The 23,083-nt window shown below is 38.6% G+C and overlaps 1 protein-coding gene across 2 annotated transcripts in view; it reads right to left on the bottom strand.

Annotated features, from left to right (window-relative positions):
- Slc12a2 (solute carrier family 12 member 2) overlaps positions 1 to 23,083 on the bottom strand; it is a 73,384-nt gene that overhangs the window by 29,479 nt on the left and 20,822 nt on the right. For both annotated transcript variants that reach the window (XM_036204552.1, XM_036204553.1), the window contains exons 7-17: positions 21,434 to 21,542; positions 19,008 to 19,135; positions 18,827 to 18,911; positions 17,158 to 17,309; positions 11,749 to 11,856; positions 10,422 to 10,545; positions 9,654 to 9,755; positions 8,121 to 8,276; positions 6,687 to 6,786; positions 2,378 to 2,489; positions 131 to 271 (exon numbers count right to left, since the gene is read on the bottom strand). In XM_036204552.1, coding sequence (XP_036060445.1) covers positions 131 to 271; positions 2,378 to 2,489; positions 6,687 to 6,786; positions 8,121 to 8,276; positions 9,654 to 9,755; positions 10,422 to 10,545; positions 11,749 to 11,856; positions 17,158 to 17,309; positions 18,827 to 18,911; positions 19,008 to 19,135; positions 21,434 to 21,542 — 1,317 coding nt within the window. The remainder of the gene's footprint in view (positions 1 to 130; positions 272 to 2,377; positions 2,490 to 6,686; positions 6,787 to 8,120; positions 8,277 to 9,653; positions 9,756 to 10,421; positions 10,546 to 11,748; positions 11,857 to 17,157; positions 17,310 to 18,826; positions 18,912 to 19,007; positions 19,136 to 21,433; positions 21,543 to 23,083) is intronic.

Genomic DNA, 23,083 nt, shown 5'->3' with positions numbered 1-23,083 from the left:
AGTTCTAAACTACAAAACAGTTAGTGGTTTGCTTAAAGGTACTAGAAATAATATACATAGATATTGCCATAAATAATTCAGTAGAGAACAAAAGCTTTAATCAAATGCAGCCATGTGAAGGACTCGTCACCTGCATCAAGTACTGTGCCCCTTCCCTCAAGTCATCGGCATGAACTGGAGCATAGAAAGCCTTCATTTTGTTTTTAATGAGCCATCGCTGGTATTTGGCTTGATCAATGGACATCTCTTTCATAGCTTGTCTTCGAGGGCCCTTTAAAATAGAATAGTATCAAAATGGTTATTGGAAGCACAATCCTTTCCCTCTTCCAAGAGGTGTCCTTACACTGGTTTGAAAGAATGTGCTTAAACGCTGATGTGGGAGAGGTGCGGCAACGGTCTTTCATTCTCCCCGAGTTCTCTCTACTACTAAGATTACACAAACAGGCAGAGCACTGCTGGGCGGGAGAAGGGAGGAAAAAGATTTGAAAACCAAGTATTTCAATCCTAAATTAATGAGAGAAATTTGCAATTACTGAAAATTGAAAAGAGATTATATAATGCAAAATAAAGCCTTCTTTTTCTCTACAGAAAGTTCCCTACTTTGCTTTCTGTTTGGCCTAAGTGTCTGGGTTATTACATCACAGTAACTTGAGAGTATCAGTGAAAAGCAAATTAAGTAACGTATTTCTTCTGTGATAAAGGAAACAAGCTTTGCTAACTCAAAATGCCATTTTAATACCTTTATGCAACATCTTAAAAATAAGTATGCCGGGGGCTGGAGAGATGGCACTGTGGTTAAGAGCACTGGCTACCCTTCCAGAGGACCTGGGCTCAATTCCCAGCGGCCATGTGGCAGCTCACAACTGTGTGTAGTTCCAGGGGATCTGACAACTTTATATAGACATACATGGAGGCAAAACACCAATGCACATAAAATAAATAAGTTATAAAAAAAAATAAGTATGTAGAGAAAGAGATCTTTCCTAAGAATGGCAATTGCCTTCTTCCTAGCATCTTGTGCTCAAGACAATGACTTCAGGGGATCAGCTAGAGACAAACTGGAAGGCTCCATGTACCCTATGCAGGGTCAATGCTAACAAGCCCTCCACACATGGGCCCACATGTGTGCACATGGATATTTGCACTTTGCAACTATACAGGAAGATCAACTGTCACAGGAGTTGTAATACAATGCACAGCACACACTCTGGCACCTAAATAATGGAGCAGAGTTTGAGGCAAAACAAATGTGACACTCTAGTTTTTCTTTTTCACCCTGTCCCCAGGGCCTATCATTTATTTGTTACTCTTAAAACTTATTTTTAACTGGACTCAGCGAGGACAGCCTACATCTCTTGGCAATCTGTTCCTGGCATTTTTCTTTGGCGTCCCTTCATTCTCTTGGCCAAATGTTTAGCATATTCTGCAGCCTCCTCATTTTCTCATGGTATTGTTTCTTCAGAGCAATACATTGGCATCTGTGTTGCAGGATGCGTGGAGTAACGTGATGCTGAATCTTGGCTGCTTTGGTCCTTGGCTTCCTACCTTCTTTAAGGGCTTTTGGACAATATGCTGGCAGACATCGTCTTTAGAGAGACAGAAAAGTTTTCGGGTCCCGCTAGCTCTTTTGGGCCCCAGCTGCTGAGGCACAGTAGTTATTGTCCAGGAATATCTTCCTCTCTCTTTTGTACAGTAACCAAGTTCAGAACCCTCAGGCTGGCATCCATGATGAATCTCAAACACACTTGTGCTCTCCAAAATCCTGCTTGATCTATAACAGGAATGTGCTCACTCAGTAGCAAGCACAGTCTGCTGTGGATCAAAATATCTTGCATAATGGGAAAATTCTATCAATCTCACCGACCTGGACCACAAAACTCTTCTAGAACATCAGCAGCTGCTTTGGTGACCACGTGCTCCTCACAGAAAGTACTAAGTTTGTCATCCACGTCAATGAGTTTCCAATAGCCAATGGCTGGGAAGGAGGTATTCAGCTTCATCTGGACACAGCTGGCTAAGAGGTGCCATTCCACAAAAAAAGGGCTACCTTAATTTCTTATGCAGAGCAAGTAAGACATCATTTCACAATTATTTTCAAGATCCAAAATATTTTTAAAAAGCATTAATTTTTGGGTGAAAACTTATTTTTATTAGTTCAGGTATTTTTCTTACTCCTGGGTAAAATCACAACAGTTCAAAATATCTATATCTTTTAAAAATATGTTACTTTACAACTGTCTAAAGAAAAAAGTATTTTGAAGAAAATATCTAAAAAAAATCCTATAAATTTTTCCAATGATTTCCAAAGTCTGTAACTTACAATCTGTTTGATGTGTGAAAAAAATGTTTTACTATAGAAAACAAAACTGATACATACCATATGCACATGGCCACAGATCATCAAACCAACATTTTTCGTGAAGTCATGAACAAGATGAAGTAAAGCAGGGCGTGAGTTTGGAGAACCTGTCATAACAAGACACTGTGGCCTAATTTAAGATTAAAAAAATAAAATCAAATTAGAACAGTTTGAAATCTGTATGCGGTTTCTCTAAAAACAAAGCTACAGAGGAACTGTAAGAAGATGCAGGCTGAGTGGGGCTGGAGGGATGGCTCAGCAGTGAACAGTGCTTGCTGGTCTTCCAGAGGACCCAAGTTCAGTGTTCAGCAGCCACGTGAGGCAGTTCCAGACTGCTGGTAAGCCCAGTTGGTCATCAAGGGCCCCCACAGACACAGGGCACAGTCACACAAACAAATAAACATAACACCCAATGTTTAAAAGTAACAAGTATCATACCAGATGCCCCTCTCAAACAACAGGCAATTGTGAACACTGAGTTTCTGGGAATGCTAAAGAAATCACCACCTTGTTTAAGAACGACATGACAATGTTTTATCTTCAAAGGTAATAAATGTTCCAGTCATTTCATAGGTCCTGAAAAACTTACTGAGCACAACTAATCCATAACATAAACAGGTGAGTTCCATCTCACCACAATGACATCTACTTCACATATCAACCCTGTCTAACATGGCTTCCTAAGACTGCTGTGATGTATATAAAATCAAATACAGCCGTTGGAACTACATGTTCTATTGGACTAAAATCTTTTAATTCTAGTTAATAATGATGAGTGCCAAAATTGCACTCAAGTATCTCTGTAAACATGAGAAGGTGACAAAATATTTAGCTGTTTTAAACTATTGACACTCAGTTGGCCTCAGTGGCGCACACCTTTAATTCCAGCACATGGGAGGCAGAGGCAGGCAGATCTCTGTGAGTTTGAGACCAGCCTGGGCTACATAGCAAGTTCCAAGATAGCCAGGAGTACAGAGAGACCCTGTCTTGAAAAATAAAAATTTAGTTTCACTAACTATAAGAGGAAATCAGTCTTATTTATATAATACCCAGGTATCCATTTTATTTATCAAAAGAGATTAGCAAAGTTCCTTAAATTAGCAACATCTATACTTAAACCAAAGCAAAGAGCTGACTGGATTCCTAAGGTAAGGACTGGAGAGATGCTCAGTGGGTAAGAACACTTCTTGTTCTTGACAGGAACAGGGCAGGGTTTCCAGCACCCGCGTGGCAACTAACAACAGTCTGTAACTCATTTCAGAGGACCAGATGTCCTCTCTTCCGATTTGCAGACATACATGTAGGCAAAGACACACATATACATAAAATAAAACTAAGTAAATCTCTAAATTTTCCTTTAATTCTAACTTAAGCACTTCTAGACTAGTTCCTAAAATAATAAAAATATTAACAAAGACTTTTAAAAATATTGACTTATTTTGGATTTTCGTGAAGTAGCTCTAAATCAGTTCTACTGATTGAGAGAGCTGCTTTGGAGCAATCAAATGTAACGTTATGGCCCAGGGCGCAGACTGTGAAGTGCCCTCTTCTGACCAGCTTCTGCAGGTGGCGTGATTCTCCAGCTATAGAACATCCTATCCACCTTCCTAGAATAAAGCAACTGTGAGTATCTTACAACCCAGAAGGTGTTCCTTTTCCAGGCCACACTACTTAAGTGTTCCTTTCCTTCCTGTAAGCTTACAGCAGAATGGAATAAAGAGTCAAATGACCAATCTGCCTACCTGCCCTGAACCATCCAGGTCTGAACATCCACCAACACCTTCCATGTTTAAAAGTTATAAAACCACAAATCCACAAAAATCAGGAGAGTAACAGCACTAAACTACTGAAAGCCCCAGGCAAGCAGTGGGGCGAAGGAGCTGGCCATCAGAAAACCAAACGAACAGGAATGCTGTGAAACTCCTGATTCTCTACCTCAAGCGCAGCAGCAACGCTGAGTTCAGGAATCTGGAAACAGCAGTGATGGCGTTAGAGAAACCTGAACTTGGGTCTCACTGCATATAAGAAGCAATAGGAAGAGCCAGGTCATTTCCAGCACTAGGGCTGCTTGCTAAAGAGGTCTCTGTGGTCTAGACACTGGAAACAGCTAGGGACAGAAGTCGGCAATCTAAAATAGAAGACTTAGAAGATGGCTGATGGGCTGAAACTTCCACCTCCTTCCCTACCTTGCTCTCGGAATTCTGGTAACAAGGACATATAAACAGCTTAAACTATTGCTTTCTGAGAAAACTAATCAGATCAAAAAGAAAGCCTTTAAGATGACTTAAATTCCCTGAAGAATGGCAAAGCCACATTAATCTATATTAAGGGCTTGACAGGCAGGGAAGGACTTGACCACCAATGCAGACCTTCTTGTCAAGGAGCCTAGACACTGCACTTTAGCTGGAGTTAAGTTCAAAAGCCCAAACTAAAGGAGGAGGAAACAATGAGAGAGAAACTTCAAGTAACTCTAACTTTTGGCAACTCTGATGAAGGCTAAGATAAATACAAAAGTTAAATATGGAAAAAAGAATCACTAGTTTTAATAAAACAACAACAACAAAAGCCAAGAAAAAGAAATTTACACTTTGCCGACCCTGTTTAACATCACAAAAATATAAATATGAAATATGAATTAAACAAAGTAACACCATAAAATGTATTGGAAGTATGGGAAGAGCACATCCATGCACGACAGCCAGAAAAAGGCCAAGCAAAAATCAGAATGCACAGCAAGACAAGTATGGCTTTATGAAGTCAATACAAATCAGGGAACGAAGCAGCCTAATGCAGAAACTGCTGCCCGTGGTACAGGAAAAGAACACAGAGGACAGGCAAGCACTGGTTTTCATGCGAAATTTTACAAACTCTCCTCTTTGTGCTATGCTTACTTTAATTTTCTTAAGAAATTAAAGCACACATGCCTGATATCTCAGGACTTGGTTGGGGCAGAGCAGGAGTATCTTGAGTTACAGAACTGGAACTATATAGTTAATCAGTAAATAGCAGTAAGCCAAACGGGGGTAAAAAGAGCTTATAAAAATCCTTCCAATTATAATAACAGTAAGTCCAAGCAAGTTTTTGCCAATTTAAAACTGTGACTTTTGTTCATATGTTCATTTATGTCCCATAACCCACAAAAGGATAATTTATATTTCTGTCATACTTAATATCAACGACCCAAACTATGTTAAAATGTAAGTTTTCCTACCAGAGCTCTCATCCCCCCCCCCACTTTCAAAGTGTGGTCTCTAGGAACTCTTCATTCTATAGAAAAGGGATAGTGGGTGGGCAGGTGCCCAAAGGAGCAGCATAAAGACCACACACACATTCTCCTTCTACAGAGAGCAATTCTCTCCTGAAACATCTCTCTTCTTCAAAGATGTTTTCTGGAACAACTCTGCCTGGGTTACAAAAGCCAGTGAAAGGGGATGACTCATTACCAACGGAAGTCACCTCTTCACAGCTAAACAATCTGATCAATTTTAAAAATAGTATTTTATGGAAATACTAAGTACAAATAAGCTCAAATTTCCTAGACTTCATATACATAAACAGAATTTCTGGTCTAATCCATTATTAGCAGTGCATTGCAGAAGTCTCACTGATGACTAATAGACTAAAGTCTTTTGCTGAGGGAAGTACACTGCAAGGACTGCTTAGCCTAAAGCAGTCTTAGCACTGCAAGTGGTCTCCAGTTAGCTGCTGAAACTGTGACTAACTCAGTATTATTTAGTGAAGTTACAAAAGCAGGTGTGTGCAAACAAGCCTATGCCAGGCAGGGTTGTGCTTGCCCCACACAAGCGGCAGAGGCAGGCAGATCTCCGTGAGTTCAAGGACAGCACGGTCTACACAAAGGGAGTCCCCAGCCAGCTGGAGCCATACAGTGAAACCCTGTCTCAAACAAACAAAAAACCTCTTCTGGGGGTCAATTCCCAACACCCACATACCAGTTCACCACTGTCTGTAACTCCAGTTCCAGGAGTCTAGTGCTCTTCTCTGGCACCAGACACGTAAGTGGTGCAGACACAGATGCAGGCAAAACATCCATACACGTAAGAATTTTAAAAAACTTATAAACAGGTATACATCATGAATGGTTATAAAGAGAAAAAAAAATTTCTCTTCAAATGACAGTTCCAAAACTTCCATAACCTTTTTTTGAAGGAAGGTAATTTTTTTGTATGATTTGGTTTTGAATGATTAACTGTCTAAGACCAGCCAAACAAAACAGCATGTTTTGCACTATTCCATATAGAACGTTACTGAAGAATGAATGGTTTAGAATTGAGTGATAGTGACCAGACCTCCGTGGTGCGTCTCTTACCTGAAGTTTTTCACATGGTCTTCTACCCCAGAAAGACGAATTGAATGCTGTAGTGCACTCAGGTAAGTCAGGGCTTGTGTAGAGGATCCCCAGTTCACATCTGCGGAAACAGGGCCATGCAGTGTAATACCAATCACAGCCAATTCAAACCACTGAGACTGACAGCAAATTGGGCAGAATTTTTATGTTTACAAGTCAACTGCTAAAATAAACTACTACTCAGTAACTCACACAGTTCCAGTATATCGAACGAAGTACATTAAGACTGTCATCATGCCTGTCACTGCCCTTGAAAAAAGGCCTAACTTAATATAGGCATGATGATGGCATTGCACACATGTTCACATTACTCAAAACAATCTCTCAACCATAAAACATTTAAAAATTATTCGTTCTGTAGCCAGAGACCTGAAGGGCATATTATAAATACAGCAAATACATTCAAGCTATTTAATCATGAAGATGTCCTTGACCACTGAATTACAAAGGATGGGCCCTGAATGATTTTAACATTAACATATTTTTAATAGGTATATTAGAAGAATAATTGCTCCTAAAATTTAAAAGCACAGCTCTTTTGTCCATTCATTTCTGAATCCACCATCTGAATCCAATAGCTCATCATCACATCCCGATCAAAATTGTTTCGTCTCTGTTTAAAACGACTGTGTTTTAACTACCCATCCTCTCATTTATACCAGTGGGCCAAAGTCTAATTTTTTTTTGTCAGATCTTTTTCTGTGTACTGAACTGATCCTAATAGCCCTTACCATCACCACTTTACACGGAGACCTACGTAGACACCATCAATGTGAAAGATGATAATCACTAATTATTTCTTAGTTAAAAACATTTATATTAGCTGGGTGGTGGTGGCACACGCCTTTAATCCCAGCACCCAAGAGACAAAAGGCAGGCAGATCTGTGAGTTTGAGACGAACCTGATCTACAAAGTGAGTCCCAGGACAGCTAGGACTATACAGAGAAATCTTGTCTCAAAACAAACAAACCAAAATCTGTATTTGCATATTCTGGGAAAGATACATCTTTCCAGTGCTTGAATTCCCTGCTCTACAGCAGTTCTAAGATGATGACAAGAGACAATATACACACATATTTGGCTAGTAGTACTATAGTGCTGCAAATTTTAAAACATTTAAATACAGAATGTTAGTTTATTATTTTTCTTAAAATAACATTTAGTCATTTAATTTATGGGTGAAAGTAAAATTTTACAGGAATAAAACATTTTAAAATAGTTCACTGAAACTGAATGTACTTCAAAAACAACAACAAAAAACTTATTTAGAAAGAAGGCATTAAAAGTTTTACATGTGACACCTTTCCAAAGATACAAAAGATGTTTGAATAAAAAGTAACAAAAATTTGTCAACATTTTCTAACTTGAAATACTAGACAGAAAGGACTACTGACCTGGTTTTTTGTAGGTAACATAAATGTACAATCCAAGAACTATCACATATGTGAGCAAGGCAGCCCACCAGTTAATGACAAACATCACTATGCAGCACAGAATTGCTCCAATGAGGGATATCCACATGTTGTAGTATTTGAATGCAGGACGCCATCCTAACAATGACACACAGAAATGCCACTCAGATTTTCATCTGCTTTATACAGTGGTATGTAATTACATATAAAATGGCTTTCATTATAGCTTCCACACTCAGATGACTTAAAATACAAAATACAAGGCTAATAGCTAACAGTAAAGTCAATGGATGTTATTGATCACAATTAGTTTTGATCAGCCTTTTTTTTTTTTTTTTTTTGGTTTTTCGAGACAGGGTTTCTCTGTGTAGCTTTGCGCCTTTCCTGGATCTCGCTCTGTAGCCCAGGCTGGCCTCAAACTCACAGAGATCCACCTGCCTCTGCCTCCCGAGTGCTGGGATTAAAGGCGTGCACCACCGCCGCCCGGCTTACTGACTGTGAAGATAATGCATTCCTATTACTGCATCTTCTCAGACCTTCAGTCAATACAATCCTTTACATTTTAAATCAACCCAATAGAGTGAAAACTAGAGCAACATCATACAACAGACAGGCTTCAGACCTTCTCCTCAGCAGGCAGCTTTACCCTCTGGCCTTCAGCATGAGACACACCCATGTTCTGATGAATATATACGACATTTCAAGCAACCTATCCATGTAACAAAATCTTGGTGTGAAATCAAGAAATTCAGACCTTTCCATTAGTATATATGAATTTAAAACTACTTATGAAATACTAAAGAGACCATGTTTTAAATTTGTCACTAATAACCAAAAAATAGTTTTTAATTACTTCCATAAAAGTAATCAAAAAATTACAAATGTTTATTTTGAAAGTAAAACTGAAGCTAAAACATATGTGTTCATATGTCCTTTTCCTTTGAAAACTCCACATGTTGTTTGGCCTGTTCTGAGAAACTTGAATTCCTTTGTACTCTCCATCCTTTTCACCATTTTCCACTCCAGGTCCACTTTTCACAAGAGCCCCACGGTACTTCTTCAGTTGATGGAGTCCCTCATGTTCGAATTCTACAGAACTCATTGTGTGAAAACTACACTGGGGGCTGGCACTTAGGCTCAATAGGAAAATGTGTTCTTATCATGCTTGAAGCACCAGACTCAATTCTCAGCACCAGAAAGAACCAATTGAAATGCTTATTAATAATGACAATGTTATGAGAACTGAATCAGGTAAGCAAATAGTAAATAAATTTTAAAAATAAGAAATAACACTTTAATATGACAAATGTCATTTTTAATGTTCTGAAGAGAAACAGCTTATTATCAGTGTACTTCATAATAAAGAGCTTTTGAACATTGAATTTGACATAACTATAAAAGAAAACAACTTTAATGAACTAAACTCACAAACATCAAATTTTAGAAAAGTGGAAATTTTGTTTCCTCTGAAATCAAAGCTATTAGTACATATAAATTTTTAAAATGTAAAATCACCTGGAGATTTTGCAAGTGATGCATGGAATACTGAAAAATTGATTAACGCATATGATGCAAGGAAGAAATTAGAGATAATTGGAGCAATAACATTCAATTCAGCTGCAAAAGAAAAGAGAAATAAGTTTAATGGTACTTAAAACTTCAAATTTTGAAATATTCCTAATTTTTGAATAGCATAATAAAATACCCGTAAATCTACCACAGACTGATACTTATATCTTGCCATTATAATTGATGGTATAACGAGACTTTCAGTCAACTAATGAGGGTCTAGACAAAATTCTTTAGAATGTCTAAAATATTTTTAGCAGTGAAGAATCCATAGCTTTACATGTGATCAGACAGAGGTATCACCTTGCTGGGATACACTAATGTCCTTTTCCTTACACTAGAATCATATATATTTTAGGAAAAGGGCATGGTAGTACATGCCTATAATCTTAGTCCTTGGGAAATAGAGGCAGGACCATCAGGAATTCAGGATTATCTCTGGATACAATTGTGAATAATAAGAGGCTAGCCTGGGCTACATAAGTCTTTAAACAATGTAATCACTTCTATCCCTAATTTTATATAATAGCAATAACTTTAATAAATAATATCTGACACTATAATTTGTAGTATTTTACTTATTCCTTTGTTTGATTAGAAGTTAATTTAGTATACTAAAGCAAGGCACATTTTGTTAGCAATTTAATATTCATGATTATAGGTAATGCTATAAACATACCAAAACCTACATGATATACCATTCATAGAACTAACCAATTAAGATGAATCCAAGTGCAATTAAGAATGTTAAGATGTAACCACGAAGAGGTTCATTATTTTTCCCATAACCTTTGGCAAACATCTGGAAAGCTGGGTAGATATTGTCTTTACATAGAGCCTAATAAAGAAAAATAAATTAAAATGAAATACATGAAAATTAAAATACACAAATCTGCTAACAGTTGAAGTAGGTTAATAAAGAATGCAACCTGAGTCTCTCATTTCTAATGTTCTTTGTTTTCTATCTCACAGTAAGTACTTCACCTACAGACTATATATCCTTTATAGATATGAACAGTTCAAATAGCAGAAGGGTGGTTGGTTTATAACACTGTTTCAGACTTTTTGGTCTTATCCCACCCCGTGTTGAAACTCTACTTATAAAGAACCAGTGAAGAAGACATCTGAATAATACGACAATAAAAAAGAAACTTGGAAGTTAGTAAGCATGAAAGCATGATACAGTGTACCCATGGCTTTAAGAAAACCAAGTCCAAATCTGCAACTTAAAAGTAGATTAAAAAAATAAATAAAAAGCAGATTAAAAGCCCCAAATACAAAGTTTATCCACTTTTTTCCAAATATTAATAGATGATGCTTTAAAAATCATATTCTACACCATTACTATACTTTTTGGTTACCAATACTGAGAATAAGGCAGAAAACCAACATTTATCTGACTTGGTAATTAAAAATGATATCCTAATCATTTAGCTGCTTAATGGTCACTATAGGAAGTAATGTTCATTCTAGTTATCACTGTACCTACTACAATTAATGTAATGCTAGCCACATAAACTACTGAATGAAGTTGGCGTCCTAACTGAAACCATTATTCATACTTCTGATTAGTCTCAGAACACACTCCTAATACTTGAAAAGAACCCTAGACTTTTACGCTTAGTATATCAAGAAGCAAAACCCATCATTTTTATCCATAAAATATTTGTTTGTCATTTTTAATTATGTATGTGTCTGGAGTCACAGGTGGTTAGAAGCCACCCAATGTACATGCTGGGAACTGAATTTGGATCCTCTGCATGAGCCCAATACAGCTGAGCCATCTCTCCAGACCCCCAAATCATCCTTTTTAAGCATGAACTTTGACATTAGAAAAATGCACAAATGTTTGTATGGATCTGCATAGCATTTATGTACATAAAATTTATACCAATTTTGATAATACGTATATGCAAGCGTATCAAACATGTGAGGTTGATAAAGGTATCCTATTTGAATATAACATAATTTATAATTATAATACAATTTGAAATATCTTAACATCGCCCTCAATACAAAATTATAACATGAAAACATTTACCTGAAATATTTTGGGGGCACTCACGAGAGAGGCTAGCGCTGACGAAAGTGTGGCTGAAAAGATACCTGCCGAGATTAAGGGTGCGAACCCTGACACCATGCTCATCACCTTAAATGAAGTGACAGAATTGGAAAGTCAGTCATAAAGATGGTTTGAAAAAGAGCAAAGTATTCAACAGTCACAATCTGATGATTCTAGTAAAGGAAACTAATACTGCAGTAATCTGATAGGAATCTGATAAATAGCAATGAGAAGAAAATTACAAATTATTAAAACAGATTTACCACTAAAATATGCTTTTCTCTTGTAAATTTCCAAATGAACATACAGCAGAAAAAAAGATGATGAACCACCAACTACCTGTTTCAACCATGGACAACTTTGGCCAATTCCACATCGTTTCCAAGCCTAGATTTTTAATGCATAAAGTTCATCTGCAAGCTGTAGCTAAAGGCCCTGGCCCAGCTCCATGATCTGGCCATCCCTTCACAGTACCACACAACTAGTCAGCAACCAAACTGCTTCAACTGACCCGTTTTCTTGGTCATTTTAAACAGGTTCCTGAGTTTTTCTTAAACCAGCACTCAAAAGTGATTATTATATTTGGTTACTTCAGTTTTTCAATGTTTTTAATATGGAGTTTCATATTTTTTCAATTTATTTATTTTTCCTGCCATTCTCTGGAGCTTTTATCCTATATCCTGCAGTATGCTGACTGCCATCTCTCTATTATGTAGCCCACTCCTCTCATCCTTGTTCTAGAAAACTGATTATCAGATCTAGCCAAAGAGTCAGACTGAGGTTGAAGCCCCTGTCAAAGTGTACCACATTAAGGTGGTTTCTTTTTATGGGGTTGCAATAGTGTTGTGGGTATGGAGTTTTCTTAAGTAAAAATACATCTAGCCAAAAGGTTGTGATACAAATTCTATTTTTGTTTCTAAAAAGCCTGTGATATAAGAAGTTATAAGCAAAACACAATTAACCACACATTGATAAATTGATGAAGGAAGTTCATTGTGTCCAAACATTTACTATGAGGGCCCATGAGCATGTGTGCATGTGCACTCCTCCCAGAATTAATGTAAAAACCTCAGACACATTCTCTGGTTGCACTGTCCTTTGCGTAGATCAGCATCAATGTCCTATGCTTAGTAATGGGAAATACTACCGGAAAAGTCAACTAGACTTCTGGCTTTCCAGTTTAATATTTACCCAAACTTCAGCATTTCTTAAAATTTAATGGTGAACCAGGAGTATTTGGACATAGTGACACTGAATAAAAATAGTGTTGACATCAGTGCCGTCCACAACATACAGCAGCCAAGACGAAAGGCAAGATGGTGCTCCAAATGAAGCACCGAATGGAGGTAAGGAATGGTAGCATGTGTGCACACACGTTAACAAAACACAATGACCCAGCACAGGACAGACAGAGGGCTGTGACAGATCAGGTATGAGGAGCTTTAGATGGCAAAAACAAAACAAAAAACCCTCACATTTTATTCATCATGCAATGTTGCTGTGGATGTCACTCTGAGTAAAAAACGTTCTGATTGGCCAGTGGCCAGGCAGGAAGTATAGGCAGGACGAGAGAAGAGAATTCTGGGAGGTAGAAGGCTGGGGAAAAGAGACACCGCCAGCTGCCGCCATGAAAAGCAACATGTAAAGACACTGGTAAGCCACAAGCCATGTGGCAAAGTATAGACTAACAGAAATGGGTTAATTCAAGATAAAAGAAGCAGATAACAAGAAGCCTGCCACAGCCATACAGTTTCTAAACAATGTAAGTTTCTGTGTGCTTTCTTGGTTGGGTCTGAGCAACTATGGGACTGGCGGGTAAGAGAGATTTGTCCTGACTGGGCCAGGCAGGAAAATTCTAATTACACAATGTGCTAAGTCAAAAGTTTCAGAGGATATCAAAATAATGTAATGAGACAAAGCACATATAATTCAAAATTTAAAACCAGTAAGAAATTCCAAATGCCTCTACTCTCTTAAGCCTAAAGCCATTTATATATGTAAAAGAGCATTATAAAGTAGAGCCCGTGTGGGTTTTAAAATAGTCACCTGTTACAGTTTAAATGAGAATGGACCCCAGAAGCTTAAATATCTGCACGCTTAGTCCCCAGTTAACAAACTGTTTGGAAGGATTAGGACATATGTCCTTGTTGGAAGAGGTGTGTCACTGGGGGTGAGCTCTGAGATTTCAAAAGACCACACCAGCCCCAATGGGTTGTGGAATAGAGTATTTGTTAAACTGTGTAAAGATATGCTGCTGTTTCACCTTGCCTGAGGCACCTGACTGATCTAATAAAAAGCTGAATAGCCAATAGCTAGGCAGAAGAGGCAGACAAGGCTGACAGGCTGAGAGAAAAAGAGAAGCCAGGCAGCCAGATGTGGAGGAAGCAGGAAAGCAGAATGGACAGTACATAAATAAGGTAAATGAACCTAGGGGCAGCACAGAGATGAATAGAATTGAGTTAAGTTTAAAAAAAAAAAAAAAAGCTAGCTGGAAACAAGCCTAAGCTAAGACTGAGCATTCATAATTAACAGTAATTCTGTGTCATGATTTGGTGGCTGGCAGTTCAAGAAAGCCTGCTACACCAGTGTCTGTTTCTCTCTCCGCCTGCAGTCAGAGGATCAGAAATTAGAGCTATCATCTACTTCTCTAGAAACACATCTGCCTGCAGCCCACCATGCTCTTCACCACAATGATAATGGACTAAGCCTCTGAAACTGTAAGCAAGCCCCAAGTTCAACACTTTCCTTATGAGAGCTGTCTTGGTCACAGTGTCTCTTCACAGCAGCAGAACACTAAGTCAGTTTGTAACTTACATACTGTTTAGTTATATTCTACCGGCCATGCTTTATTCTCTAAATAACACATGATTTATACAGGATTCCTCCATTACCACCATTTTCTATTTTTTCCCATGGCATTAAAAGTCTTACTTATTTAAATTAAAACAGAGCTATACTCAAATGAGAATATAAGAGAGATCATAAATAATACAGTGTATTTCCAGAAACACACAAAAATCAGACTAACATTCTCTGTTACTGGGCAGAGACCAATGTTTGTACCTTTTATATACAATATCAAAGTCAGAACTGGAGTAAATCATTAGCTTAGCATGAATACTTTCATTTCTACAATTTTGCCTAATCTTGTGACTAGAAAACACAAATGTGTTTCACATAATTGAATCTAACACAATTACTACAAAAAAACTGCTTGAAACTATACAATGGAAAATAAAATACCATTAAAATTTTTGTTGGGGTTGGGGATTTAGCTCAGTGGTAGAGCGCTTGCCTAGCAAGCGCAAGGCCCCTAGGTTTGTTTCTCAGCTCTGGAAAAAAGAAAAGAAATAAGAAAAAAAATATTTTTTTGTTGAGAAAGTTGTTGTAGAATATTATTCTAAGATGTGTTACATTTGTTTATGCTGTGGAACATTTTTTTAATGATATAAAAATGTGTTGTGTTCCTTTTTGTTGCAAATGTTTAAATCTGTGAAGCTGTGTTACTTTGCCAGTCTAAAATAACTGACTGGTCTAATAAAGAGCTGAACGGCCAACGCAAGGCAGGAGAAAGGATAGGCGGGTCTGGCAGGTGAGGGACTAAACAGAAGGAGAAATCTGGGAGGAAAAGAAGAGCAAGGAACAAGGGATGAAGGAGGACTTCAGTGGCTTGCCACCCAGCCCCCAGCCAGACACTGAGTAAGAGGGAAAGAAAAGGTATACAGGTATAGAGAAAATTAAAAGCCCCAAGGCAAAAGGTAGACAAGATAATTTAAGAAAAACTGGCTAGAAACAAATCAAGCTAAGGCCAGGCATTTATAATTAAGAACACGCCTTCATGTGTGACTTACTTGGGAGCTGGGTGGTGGGCCCCCCAAAAGAGCAAAAAATACCAACAAGTTGTATCCTTAAATATTTACATATTAGTAATAGTGAACACTAAAAATATTCAGATTTTTCACTACTCTGTTAATTATGTATTGGTAACAGAAATTTCTATTTTCCTACTTGGGATCAACAAAAATCCATAGTCTATAAAATTACTACTTTGTATTTACCTCCTAAGTCCAAATGCGAATGTTTTTGTTTTGGTCATCTTTGCAGTTCTGACATACTAAAAGCTCACTTCATCTTTCTGCTATGTGTACATACGTGCATGAACATGTGAGTGTGTTCATAGGAAGGGGAAAGGACAGCCTTGGGTGCCACTTCTCAGCTATTGCCCAGCTTTTCCTGAGATAATCTCAAAACTGGCCTAAATTTGCACCAGGAGGCCTGGGCTTTCTGCCAGTGAGCCGAGCATTTAGTCATCTCCACCTCCTTGGCTCTGGGATGACAAGCACACATCACTACTCCCGGTTTTTTTCACATGGCTTCTGAGGACCAAACTCATGTCCATGTGCTCCAACTAAGTTATTTCCTCAGCCACTTGCATTTAAAATCTTAACAGAGGTAAATAATAATAAACAATAAAGAATTAAGTCTCCAAAAACTTAAGAACTACTACTGATCTTTATACAGTTCACATGTTTTAAACATAGTCTAACTTTTAAGCATCTATTCATAATTTAATTCTCTTGTTAATGGTGGTTTGGTAAAGCACAAACCTACACAGACCATACCTACCTAATTAGCATTACTATTCATACCAATCAATATAGATGTAGAAAAAGGTATCATATAGTTCAAGTTGATCTCAAACTTGCAACATAGTTAAGGATGACCTGGAGCTGACCCTCCTGCTCTACCTCCCAAATGCTGGGATTACAGGCATGTGTCCCTTCACCCACTGCATGTGGTCTGAGGACTGAGCCAGGGTTTGCACATGCTAGGCAAGCACCCACAAACTCAGCTCTATCACTCGGTATACATTAATAGTTCATTCATCCATAAAGTAGCAATGATTACTACAAAGCTAAAACTGCTAGAACTTTTTTAGAAGAGGGAGTTAATCTGACTTTAAAACTTATTATATAATAACTATGTGAAGCAGGACTGATATTCGTGAACAGACAAACCCAAAGCTCAATGGAAGAGAGCAGACAGAACCCAGAAACAGATCACCAAAAGTGACTTTTATGAAAGATGTTTGTTCCCTGGTTTTCTGAAATGTACATCCATATGCTGCATGTATACACACTATGCCCTCCATTAGAAAAGTGTAATTCTCAAAGGCTTTGTTTTATTCATGAATCGTCCCAGAGTTTACTCACTCGTTCTTGTGTTTTCCATTTGCCCTCTTGGTGATGATACAGTTTAGGAGGAGGGGCAGAAAGTATCAACTGTCCTCCCCTCTAACGTGCAGCTATATTCTGAATGGCCAGATTTCACAGTGGTCTAATATTAGGTAAATACAAAATTTCTATGTAATATGAACGCAATGCTCACCTGAAAGTTGTTCATTAGCCCGTAAGAACAAGGATTGCTTTCACAGTAGGAAAAGTCAAAGTTCAATTTGCAGGCTGCAGAAGTGCAGTTTGTGAACTCTGTTGTAATGGTGTCATTGACATTCCCAGTGGCATCCCGAACCACACAAGAACCTGAAGCACAAGCAACAATCCCAGTAACTCATCCGTGCATTCCTCTGACAATCCATTCATGAAGAAATCACAGTGTTGTCTAGGTGCACATTCATAATACCATACACTGCATGTACACTGAACTCTACTCTCAATGAAGTATGAGTGGTCACTAAAATTTAAGCAATGAAACTGAACCTTCTATTAAAAAAAAAAAGTGTTACATTTCCAGCATTACATAAATACTGGATAACCTTGTATAAATATTTCACAGTTTAGACAGACTACATAGTACTTTGCTGGTTATTTTTTTCAAACTCTACCTTTCAACTGTGTTTCCAAAAGCTTCTCTCCCTCTAAATGTACCTCTGAACTCTTACCAGACTGGAGAGAGAGGAAAGAACACTTAAGACTCCCATCAGCCTGAAAGCAGCCATGTTTCATGTCCTGTCAGTTACTGTGACACTTAAGACTCCAATCAGCCTGAAAGCAGCCATGTTTCATGTCCTGTCAGTTACTGTTTAGTGTATCCTGGGCACACTTACAAGGAAAACCCTGAGCACCAGGATCACACATGTGTGCTGTACCAGACAGTTTGGGGGAATAAAGGGTCCGTTGCTTTGAATTCCCAGCCCACTCTTGAACATAGAAAGAAAGGGGCAGTCCCACTGCTCACTGAGGACAGACAGATGAAGTCAACACAAGGTCTAGCAACACCAAAGGGTCAGACCAAAGCAGAAATGTACCAGTGGCAACAAAAAATTTTAAAAGTTGGAACATAATTTATGTCATAAGTGAAATTAAAAACAAATTTTATTTAGCTAGGCTGTATGTTATAGAAGTATTTGAAAGTTTTAGGAAAAAGCACTTGGTTTTCTCAAATGAATTTCAGAATTACGTATTAAAAAAATTAAACCCAAAAACCATTTAAAAAAGGCAACTTGGCCCATCATGATACTGTCACCATTTCTAACATTTCTTCAGCCAAATTTCAAAATTACCCTGAGAAATAGCTACGAAATTTGGAAATAGAGTTCTGTCAGTATTTCTGAACAAAACAGAAAAAAATGTGGTAAAACAAGTATTCATAGCAAAATATACATGGAAACCTTTTACTATGAAAGGAATAAATTCAGAGCTTATAATTTTGATGAGAATGAACAGGTGCATGAATAGTGTGCAAGGATTGCCTGGGCCTCCCAAATCTTTATAACTTTAAGAGTAAAATTTACTTCCATGTGTGAATATATCTCATACATCCAAATGAAGTGTGAGTTTACAGGTTTTCTATGTATTTCTAATTTACTATAATAAATAAATGCTAGAAATGACCCAAGAAAGCATTTGGTAGTTTTATGTCTCTCTTTGCAAGTCACCACTAGTTTTCCTCAACGAGTTTTGGATTAAAACAGACAACTAATTCTATGCCTTTTTACCTAAAGTACTTTGGAATGTTAAAGACAGAAAATGCTATACTACTACTTATGCTATGAACATCACAAAATTTCTAAGACATTGAAGAAATGAAGGCTCTTTACCTACAGACACTGCAATTCCTATGTAAACCACTGTAGTAATTAAAATGGCTAAGAGTGTTCCTTTGGGTATGGCTGATTGAGGATCCTAGAAGACAAGAAGAGGTTTTTAGTCTATAAAAATAAATGCATGCATAGCATTTTTCACACATCAGTAATCAATGCAGTACTTTACAATACTTACTGCAAGATCACCTGAGATATTTGCTCCAGCTAGAATACCAGTTGCAGCAGGGAAAAAAATGGCAAATACAGAAAAGAAAGTCTCTTCCCCTCGAAAATCCGGTCCAAAGTTTTCATTAAATATTTCAGCTACAGAGGACAAAATATTTTGGCAATTACTGGATAGCAAATGAGACCAAAATAATTTAAGAGTAATTAAGTATATATAGTCTCCACACAATTGGTCATTCTTACTTAATGTTAATTCAGTAACTGTGCACCTGTTTTCTGCTGTGAAGGAATGGTTTGCTATCAAAATGATGATCCAATCTAGGATCTATCCTAACTTTTGGTACCTCTTACCAGTAATTGTTTAAGAATCTCCAAACTTAATTATCACGAACTCAAACAAAAATCACAAGTATAGATTACTGACCCCATTTTCCCCCACATCAAAATAAAAAACACAGAAAGGAGATAGGGAAAGAAAAGAAACACACTGATCTGGAGCCAACGTCTACCCTACTCTCCAATACCCACTTCCATTACTACCTATTTAGACTTTTAAAATGGTTTTCCCTAGTTCCTGAGCCAGATAATTTTAGCTAGCTAAAGACTAAAAGAAATGGTCTAAAGGAGCAATTAAAAAGAAAAACAAACAAACAAACAAAAAACACCAAGATAGTCTCCTGAAGTTACTTTGAACTATAAGCTAGAAAACACTACAATGAAGAATATAGTTGGGAGGGCCAGGACCATGGTGAATACAACTGTGTGCATGAGAACAAGAGTGTGTGTGCAGGATAGTTTTGTCAACCTGACATAAGCTGAATGAAGTCATCTGAGAGGAGGGACCTCAATTAAGAAAATGCCTCCATAAGATTGGGCTGTATGCAAACCCATAGGGCATTTTCTTAATCAGTGATTGATGGGGAAGGACCCAGCCCATTGTAGGTGGTGCCTTCCCTGGACTGGTGGTCCTGGGTTCTATAAGAAAGCAGGCTGAACAAGCCAGTAAGCAGCACCCCTCTATGGCCTCTGCATCAGCTCCTGCCTCCAGGTTCCTGCCCTGATTGAGTTCCTGTCCTGACCTCCTTCAGTGATGAACAGTGATGTGGAAGTATAAGATGAACAAACCCTTTCCTCCCCAACTTGCTTTTGGTCATGGTGTTTCACTGCAGCATAGAAACTCCGACTGAGACCGAGAAGAGAGAGGAGTAAGACACACAGCAAGCACTGTGCCAGGCAGACATCAACTGGGCAGCCAACAAGGAGAGCCTTCCAAAACGGAGAAGATTGTAGCGAAGGAAGACATCTACGCTGTTCCACCTCACTGTGACCTGACAGAAGGCCGCCGAAGGACTACTAATAAAAACCATAGGAAGTCAAATGGAGGCATGGCTGTGCACTGTCTCCAAGTGTCACTTACTAACTGACAATACACAGCAACTTCCCAGCAGAGAAGCCTTAGTCATCGCCTTAATAAAGACATGAAAACTAACATCGTCAAAGTGGGGAAAGCTGAGGTCACTTGGACCCTCAATTCTGGGTGCTGAGGACACATTGCTTATAATGTAAACAACCCAGCAAGAGAGATGACCCCAACACACACACACACACACACACACACACACACACACACACACACACACACCTGTAATCCTGAAAACTGTCAGCATCACAGAAGACAAAAAAGTCTAATGAGACTGAAGATTATATAATGAGTCAGTTTTGTTTTGTTTTAAAAAGGAAAGTGAACGACTTAATGTGACTGATCCTGGACAAGGAAACCTGAAGCTGCTATTAGGATCCTCATGAAGACTTGAAAAACATCTATGCATCATCTGTGCATTGTGCCAAAGATAAATTTCCTGAATTGCCCTTCTCCTTAGTAGATATGAGCTGAAGTATTTAGAGGTAAAAAGTCATAATTTTTGCAACTTCTATCTGCTTTCACAATCCATAGCACTTTAAAATTGATAGGTTTAAAAAGTCACATGCCAAATAGCATTTTAGTCAATGATGGGCAATATCCAGAATGGGGTGTAAACTCTGATGATGTCATAGACATCATAGTCTGGGTAAGTATCCCTCAGCTGTCTGTACAACAATAAAATCACCTAAAGGCACATCTCTCACCTTCCCATCACCAAGAAACACATAACTGGACATACAACGAGAGCAGCACGGGTGGTAAACTTAGTAAGCTGGCTTCTCTCCACTCTCCCACCTGTTCCTGCTATCACTGAACAACAGAAGATGGAAATGAAAGCCATTTGACTCTAATTGTACAACCCACACAAAGAGGACAAAACTGAATTATGAACTAGTGTGAATCACTAGACCAAACTTAATTACAATTAAAATACCTAAAATGTGCTAAATGCAGTTAACAGCAGAGTACTGTAATTTGCATTCTTAACAAAGTGTTCCATTCTTTGTACTTACATTTATAGCCAAAGAATCCCTTGGGCTTCTTGCTCTCCAGTGAGATGAACGTTCCTATGATGAAGTCAGCGATGGCCAGAAGAAGAATCACCAGGAGGACGATCTGAGCCTACAGTTCAAACCCTGAAAGTCACAGCCTGTCTCCACACTCTCCTCCATTACAGACAGCCTGTCTCCACACTCTCCTCCACTACAGACAGCCTGTCTCCACACTCTCCTCCATTACAGACAGCCTGTCTCCACACTCTCCTCCATTACAGACAGCCTGTCTCCACACTCTCCTCCATTACAGACAGACTGTCTCCACACTCTCCTCCATTACAGACAGCCTGTCTCCACACTCTCCTCCATTACAGACAGCCTGTCTCCACACTCTCCTCCATTACAGACTGTCTCCACACTCTCCTCCATTACAGACAGTCTCCACACTCTCCTCCATTACAGACAGTCTCCACACTCTCCTCCATTACAGACAGACTGTCTCCACACTCTCCTCCATTACAGACAGACTGTCTCCACACTCTCCTCCATTACAGACAGACTGTCTCCACACTCTCCTCCATTACAGACAGCCTGTCTCCACACTCTCCTCCATTACAGACAGCCTGTCTCCACACTCTTCTCCATTACAGACTGTCTCCACACTCTCCTCCATTACAGACAGACTGTCTCCACACTCTCCTCCATTACAGACAGTCTGTTTCACTTTGCCTTTCTGCAAATATCTTAAAGCATTCAGTAGGTTCTCAATAAATGTTAACATGAATAACACTCTTATTAAAGAACTGTCTTAAAGCCTGAAGTTCCCATTTGTCAGGAAGCTGAGGCAGAAGGACCACAAGTCTGAGACTATTCTGAGCTCTGAGTTAGTGAGACCCTACCTCAACCAAAACTATCTGAGAATATTTAATTATAGGTAGAATCATGCTATAAATTTCTAAAATAAGTCCTAAAGATGGGTCTATTCATCCCCACCCAAGCCATAGGCTTTTCAGTCTATACATTTCTCCCCTACCTGTATGTGGAGACTACAGTCTGGAAGGGAGACTATACCCAATCAAGTTTCAGATCAGTTCCAAACACCAAGGTGTGTATGCCTGCAACTGCTCTACTTGCCAAGTGGCCACTCAGGGGTAGTGACACACGGAGGGCAGACAGCCCCAGAGATCACCAACTCTTCTCCAACTTCAGTTGCTCCAAACAACTGGGTAAATACTATGTGCAGACAAAGCGTTTACAAAGCATTTTAAAACAGATTCCTATGGGAAGGGGAGCCATGTGGACTGCAGGCATGTGTGGATCTCAGGGGACAGCTTTAGGGTGTTGGGTCTCTCTCCACCTTTCTGTGGCTTCCAGGAATCCAACCAGGCCACAGGGCATCTGTCTCAAGCACCTTCACCCACTCAGCTGTCTTGCTGGTCCAGCAAGAATTCTTATACATTAACTATGGCCCAAGTAGGATGCAATTAAAATCTTCTCAATTAAATCAATGTGTTACATATGTAAATGAATGAAGGACTGGATTACTCAGTGGTAGTCAAGCACTCAAAAACAGCATATAAATGAGGAAAGTAGTCTTCTACTGGATTTAAAATGGGTTATCTTCAAAGATATCATTTTAAATGCCAAATAACCTACATATCATAAACA

The sequence above is a fragment of the Onychomys torridus genome, chromosome 13 (genome assembly GCF_903995425.1).
Source record: "Onychomys torridus chromosome 13, mOncTor1.1, whole genome shotgun sequence".
Lineage (NCBI taxonomy): Eukaryota > Metazoa > Chordata > Mammalia > Rodentia > Cricetidae > Onychomys > Onychomys torridus.
Note: the sequence above shows the minus strand (reverse complement) of the source record. Positions and strands in the feature narration are given on the sequence as shown.